The sequence below is a fragment of the Phymastichus coffea genome, unplaced genomic scaffold (assembly GCF_024137745.1).
Source record: "Phymastichus coffea isolate CEN01 unplaced genomic scaffold, Cenicafe_Pcof_1.1 PCOF00031, whole genome shotgun sequence".
Classification (NCBI taxonomy): Eukaryota; Metazoa; Arthropoda; class Insecta; order Hymenoptera; family Eulophidae; genus Phymastichus; species Phymastichus coffea.
In genome coordinates this window covers 2,338,872-2,346,070 of record NW_026706842.1, presented here as the reverse complement: position 1 = coordinate 2,346,070, position 7,199 = coordinate 2,338,872, and the positions used below count along the sequence as shown (strand labels likewise).

Sequence of the window (7,199 nt, the reverse complement as noted above, 5' to 3'; positions counted from 1 at the left end):
CTCTAGTCATTACCTGCGCACATTAGTGTGTGTAAGTGTACGTATGTTATTCGAATTTTCTATCTACAGGATTGTCTATTTTTACGAACATTCGACGTCAACAAAGCTTCTTTTAAGTTATCTAGTTTTTGGCATCTTTTTACGTGAATTTATACCATTGAAGTTGTATACGTAAAAAACCAGTAAACGTAAACAAAGTCCTGGAATAAATACTTTCTCATGAAAAATATGATAAGGTAAATTGCAAGTCTCTTTTGCTTATAAATTGCAGCTGACTAAACAGGGTGCAACTTTGAAAAACAGCCTTTCTGAGAAATTCAAATTTTCCCTTTTGCATAAACGTGTATAGCCGTATCGGTTAACTCAACGGCAAGCTTCTCTATCGCTCCCGCCGAAGTACAAAGGCTTTTGCAAGGCTGCCGCGGCTGAAAAAACGACATGGTTTGGGTGTATTTCCCATAACTCCAAATAAAGGAATTCTCCGAAAATCATGCGTAAAATTGTCAATTGTTTATTTTACCAAACAGACGTGTGTCTAAACGATAAATTATATATGCGTCAGCTTGTCAGGGACTGCATTACATGTAGTTTAAGTATGCATTATTCTTTTTACTGCACATGCCCGCTTCGTTTCTCAAAGAAGCAGTTTGCACAGACACGTTTCGTTAATGCGTTCTTAATTTTTCACATTAAAATATTTTTCGCAAAGCGATAAACGATACAAAATTTTTTGATAATTATATTTTACAAATAAAAATAGTTTTTTTTATATTCGATATGAAAATCTATGGAAGATTTCTGGATATATCTAGATTTCTGCATATATGCAATGTTTAACTGAATTAGAATATATCTTGTAAAAATCAATGCTGGACAGCAACATTTTTGCAATTTTTCTAGAACGCATTATCGATTTGAACATTCTTATAAAGAGGACACAGGAAAAATTGCTATGAGTTAGGTCATTATCCGAGCAGCACTTATTTCTCTGTCTTTTTTTAATTAAAAAATTGAAGAAAAGCTCCATATCGATAAAAAATAATTTAGAAAATGTATTTGTCATTATATTTGTCAGCAACTGACTAAACAGAACAAGTAATTGACATATATGTTACATGCTGAATAATAATTAAGACACGTTAACGAAGAATATGCGAAAAATTTCAAAAGCCTAAGAAAATCCAGAATACAGATAATGGCCGTATGGAATATGGTGTGAAGTAATAATAATCTAATAAACATGTTAAAAAAACTCTGAAATCTAAGGTATTCAACTTCATAGAAAAAAAGACAAGGTCGTCCATATAACTCGTAGGGTCCATATTCCTCTACTCCTCCTACTAAGTGAATCTCCTTCCTCCTACCTTCCTATAAAAAGGTAAAATTATCATACAAATGGGCTGTAGCAACTATAGATTATTTTGAAATCGACTATTTTGCTGCAATTTTCGATTGTAGCTGCAAATTAGCGCCAATTTTAAACAAATAGTAAAATAGACGACCGTAAATGTTTAAAATTGACGCTTCGGAGCCTCAACCAAAATTACAATTTCCATGTAATGTCCATCCAATTTCAATTAAAATTGATTAATTAATTTAGTAAACCAATGTGCGATATCAATGTTTTTTTTATTACGTGAGAAATAAGGCGATCCAAATGAGTATGCGCTTAAAAATTTTTTCTTGAACCCTGAAAAATTCTATTTGTATTAGAAAATCTAACCTGTCCTTTCTGTACAATTCAAGATTTTTAATGAAAATAGACAATAATTCTTCATAGTTAGGTGAAATAACAATTTTTATTCCGAGGATACACTGTTTTATCAATAAATAGAATAAATTAATCAACTTAAATATCTTGAGTAATAAAAATAGTCATTCATATCGTAACTACAGCTAATATACTTTTGGAAAATCATTCTTAAATATAGTTTTCGTAACTATCTTGCGGGTTCTATAATAACGATGTCCGAATATTAGGAAAAGGAGTAAATAAGTAAGAGTTATCTGATTAGCTAGCTGTAGTCGGATATGTGTGTGTGTGTGTCACTTCTACAATTACGTGTTTACTAATTGTACAGCACATACCAACATGCTGTAAGTGTTTGCTTTGTAATTTCCCCCGGCCGTTTCATATCTTTTAAGGGTACTTATTTTAATGTCTTTCAGTTGTTTTATTTTACTCATCAACCAAGACGATACCTTCGCAATCGATACGTGTAAGGCCAGACAATTGCGTTTATCATAACTGCAATCGAATGACCACGCATAAATTTTCCTGGCAAATGCTTTGCTAAGCAATTCGTTGCTAGCCTTAGTGTATCCTTGAAACTACTTTTCAAATTATTAAAAACTACTTTCTCATACTTATCATAATCCCAACTTTAGTCAAAACTTCGGTCATAATTCATAGTAAAGATCCATATCAGAAAATTAAAATAAACTGACATTTCCCGTGTCAAACAAATAACACATACCCAATTAAGATCTACGTAGTTTTTTCAATTTTAAACATTTTTATTCTACATTTAAATTACACTTGATTTGTCATTGTTACTTTTATACAATTTATAAATGGCTAAAATATTTCTATTTACTATGCATTTGAATAAAGTTTGTAAATTATATATGTTCATATCTTTTGTTTATCAATTTCATAATCGATCGTTTATTATCAAACACATATGAGTTTTCAGGAAATTGTCTTTTACCGAAGGCACAATATTTCAAAAAATATCAATCGAGAATATAATTTATTGAAATTCAACAACAGGAAAAGCTACAAATATTTATATGAGATTCCAATAGTACATCTACTTGATTAGTGCAAGAAATTATCATTGAAAGTTCATTATCTAATTAGTACGAGAAATTAGATTTTTGTTTCGTGTGAGTTTTAAGTCCGTGCAAAGCGAAGTTGGAAAAGCACAGAAGATGAGAATTTCTTTCCCCGTATATATGTATATATGTTATATGTATATATGTATATATAGCTAAAGTATTTTTCGAAACAAAGTGGAAAGTGCCAATTTGAGCGCACGTTTTTCACCAAGCTTGAGGCAAAATCGTACTTTACGTACAGTGTATTGAAAAAATACTAAACTAAAAATACGTTATCGGAATTTTGATCCGATCGAGGATAATTTAATTATTGTTATCGATCAGATCATCGGAATATGAAAATGTACGACTCTTAAACGACATGCAATATTTTGAATAATAAATCTGAAATTTGTCAGTTAATTATCTGGTATAAGATTTCAATCTGAGTTGAATCATTGAAACTTTCCTCTGCCCATCGGATTCTCATCACTGTCATAGTAAAAAACTCACTTTAAAACAAATGGAAAATAGTGCCATCTACTGATGGCACTGCGTACCAGTTGTATTTTTGCTATTTTTAGATTATTCACGTAAACGGACAATGAATGGGTGAATGAGGAGTACAGTTGAGTATACAGTATAAGGCCCCGGTCCCATAGGTACGTATGGATGCGGACGGATACGGACGCGAATCGCAACTGCAGTAACATCGCTAAAAATATCTAGTTCGATTATTTAGTACCAACACTACCGGTAGTGAGTAAAAGTGACTGTTGTTTAAAACTGTAGCGCCGAACGTACCACATTTAATGTTCAAATGTCAGGTCTACAATTTACTTTTCAAATTCTTATGAATATTGCTTATTGATGAGTATGCTAATGTAAAAAAAGTTTTTGGGATGATTAATACATATCATTTTTATATATTTTCTTCTTCTTCTCATATATTCAAGTACTTCCATAAAATTAAGGCCTAATTCCACTAATTGTAGTTGAAAGTCTATCAATTCTCTATCGTTTGCCATCTTATAGACTGCAATAATGTAAAGGTTAGATAGGCGTTCATTAAATGTGGTATGTTCGGCGCTACAGTTTTAAACAACAGTCACTTTTGCTCACTACCAGTAGTGTTGGTACTAAATAATCGAACTAGATATTTTTAGTGATGTTACTACAGTTGCGATTCGCGTCCGTATCCGTCCGCATCCGTATGTACCTATGGGACCGGGGCCTAATAATCAACGAAAGTAGACTCAACAGACACGTTTTTCTCTTCTATCACCATCCGGATATATTGTATACACACACACATCGCTCGCGCGCGCATACACACACACACACAGACATACTTCGTAACCATACAGTTTTATACATCTATGTATGTAGATAGGTACGTACCGCGTTTAACTTCAGTGTGTTACTGCTGATCTGACAATCCTGACAGTTCACAGTCGAGTAGTCAACGGGACGCAGGCAGACTCATTAAAGATGGCGGCTGTAGACGTTGAACGAGCGAAGGTAAGTATTTTTTTATGTTGTTTTCCTTAGTACTATTTATTATTATTATATTCGTATCATTAGTTCAATTCATGATTGATTATATAATCTATTTTTATTAAAGTAATTATTTTATGAACTATTAATATGGATTTAAAACCAAAAAATGTAGAGACTAGGGCGTTGGTTATATACTCATTGCTTTTAATCTTTAATCATCGATGCATTCAATCACGTCCGGAACCTTATTTGGATTATAACTGTTTGGTTCCTGACCTTATTTTTACATAACTGTCTTAAGATGTACATTATAATTATGTTTCAGCAGCTTGAAAATTGTATTCGTAATTTGAAGTTATCTGGACATGTTGGTTTTGATAGTTTGCCTGATCAATTAGTTAATAAATCAGTGCAAAATGGATTTGTCTTCAACATCTTATGCATTGGTAAGATAATCTAAATTGTTTCACTACTTAATCTTGCAGTGCTTATTTCAATAAAAATCTAACTTTCAGACCTTATATATGTTTAAATAGTGTAAGATAATTTTCATTAAAAATAAGAGCAAACTAAACATGCATTGTTTAAAACAGGTGAAACAGGACTTGGTAAATCAACTCTTATGGACTCTTTGTTCAACACCAGTTTTGAGTCTACTCCAAGTCCTCATAATTTACCTGCTGTTAAGCTGAAAGCACATACTTATGAGCTTCAAGAAAGTAATGTTAGATTAAAACTGACTATTGTTGATACGGTTGGCTATGGAGATCAAGTTAATAAGGAAGACAGTTTCAAAGCTGTAGTGGATTATATTGATGCTCAATTTGAGGCTTATCTACAAGAAGAATTGAAAATCAAACGCTCACTTTCTGCCTATCATGATAGTCGTATTCATGTGTGTCTTTATTTCATTTGTCCTACAGGACATGGGTGAGAATTTATTTTTACAAATAACTTTTTTTACAATTTTTTAGTAATATCTGTAAAATCTATTGAAACATTTATAGATTGAAGTCAATCGACTTAGTTTGTATGAAAAAACTTGATACAAAAGTGAATATCATTCCAATCATTGCCAAAGCTGATACTATATCAAAGACTGAGTTACAAAAGTTTAAGGTAAATATAATCCAAAATTTTTTCCAAAAATAAAAATTTGCAAAATGTAAAAAGCAATTGATCTAATCTTTGCAGAGTAAAATTATAAGTGAACTTCAAAGTAATGGTGTTAATATATACCAATTTCCAACTGACGATGAGAGTGTTACTGAAGTGAATACTCAGATGAATGCTCATGTACCTTTTGCTGTAGTAGGAAGTACAGATTTTGTTCGTGTTGGCAATAAAATGATGAGATCTCGACAGTACCCATGGGGAACAGTACAAGGTGTGTAGACTTTTAAAATAAAGATTTTTTATACTTTATAAAAGTAATATATAATACTATTTTTTTAGTTGAAAATGAATCCCATTGCGATTTTGTAAAATTAAGAGAAATGTTGATTCGCACAAATATGGAAGATATGAGAGAGAAAACTCATAATCGGCATTACGAATTGTATCGAAAGAAAAGACTAGAACAGGTATATATTGATTGTACACTACTATTAAAATTGCAATTGGTACAAATATGTTAAATAATTATACCATTGTATTTAGATGGGATTCAGCGACGTTGATAGCGAGAATAAACCTGTAAGTTTTCAACAAACGTGTGAAGCAAAACGATCGACTCATTTACAAGAATTGCAGCAGAAAGAAGATGAAATGAGACAAATGTTTGTAGTGAGAGTAAAAGATGCTGAAGCTGAATTAAAAGAAGCAGAAAAAGAAGTAGGTCATTCCAGAATCAAAACATAATATTAGTATGATAACGCGTATTAATAGTAAAAAACAATTTTTTGAAAGCCTTTAGTGCAGTAATTATGCTTCCATGAAGTGAAAGAATGAGCGGTTCCCATGTATGATATATTTGTAATTTCAGTTTTCTGTGTAATGTAGATGCATTTATTGCTCAAAGGTTATTTAGGTTGAGTTGTGAACAAAAGACTATTTATAATAACTTTTCAAACGGCTTACTTTACTGTGCCAAATAATGATGACTGTATAAAGTTTATCTAATAGAATGATTGCAATATTTATACGAGTCTGAGAGCTGTATAACAAATTTGATCTAACACATATATCCAAATCAAACAAATCATATTATAAGTTGACTTTAAAAAATTTTTTTATTTCCAGCTTCATAACAAATTTGATAAACTAAAAAGAGATCATACCGATGAAAAGAAGAAACTAGAGGAAAGCCGAAAAAAATTGGAAGATGATATTCAAGAATTTAATAGACGAAAGACTCAAATTGCTATACAATCGCAATCTCATCACACTCTTACTTTAGGCAAAAGCAAAAAGAAGTAATTTGCAGTTACGAACGTTAACATTAGACTGCAATTATGCATTATTTTCTTGACTAATTTGAACAAAATTCAATTTTACTTAATTCATTCAATATTCAACTTTAAATAAAAGAAATAATGTTGTCTTAATGTTTCATTTTGATTGGTATTGTAACAAACATACCGCGAAAATTAATTTTAAAAAGTAAGATATTTAATTTCAGTATTGTAAACTTTCTATTAAATATTTAATTTTAATATACTTTTTGATAGATGTATCTTTACTACGTATAGCCAAATATTATGGTTGGACAAATCTTTATACAAAATTATGAATAAACGAATTATTTACTTACATGCGTGGATGATTTAATTACATATTCCCTTTTAAATAAAAAATATAAAAAAAGGCTAGAGATGGACAGGGTTGACTCACAAACTTAGCGTTGTATTTATTGTAATTAAACATTTTATTACTCAACA

At 30.9% G+C, this 7,199-nt stretch overlaps 1 protein-coding gene across 2 annotated transcripts; it reads left to right on the top strand.

Annotated features, from left to right (window-relative positions):
- Positions 1 to 4,026: 4,026 nt before the first annotated feature.
- Positions 4,027 to 7,052, top strand: LOC131663137 (septin-2). 2 transcript variants are annotated; one of them, XM_058933277.1, is made up of 8 exons: positions 4,027 to 4,341; positions 4,649 to 4,766; positions 4,914 to 5,250; positions 5,328 to 5,439; positions 5,515 to 5,707; positions 5,776 to 5,903; positions 5,980 to 6,153; positions 6,562 to 7,052. In XM_058933277.1, the coding sequence occupies exons 1-8, from the start codon at positions 4,312 to 4,314 to the stop codon at positions 6,736 to 6,738; spliced, it is 1,269 nt and encodes a 422-aa protein (XP_058789260.1). In that variant the 5' UTR covers positions 4,027 to 4,311; the 3' UTR covers positions 6,739 to 7,052. The 2 variants fall into 2 exon arrangements, with proteins under 2 accessions (XP_058789260.1, XP_058789259.1); XM_058933276.1 differs by having other exon boundaries at positions 4,646 to 4,766.
- Positions 7,053 to 7,199: the final 147 nt, after the last annotated feature.

Bases quoted from the DNA above. Each gene is read 5' to 3' on its own strand.
- LOC131663137 (XM_058933276.1), top strand. From the start codon at position 4,312: ATGGCGGCTGTAGACGTTGAACGAGCGAAG. The intron at 4,767-4,913 runs GTAAGATAATCT...TGTTTAAAACAG, and splicing joins CTTCAACATCTTATGCATTG to GTGAAACAGGACTTGGTAAA. The intron at 5,251-5,327 runs GTGAGAATTTAT...AAACATTTATAG, and splicing joins ATTTGTCCTACAGGACATGG to ATTGAAGTCAATCGACTTAG.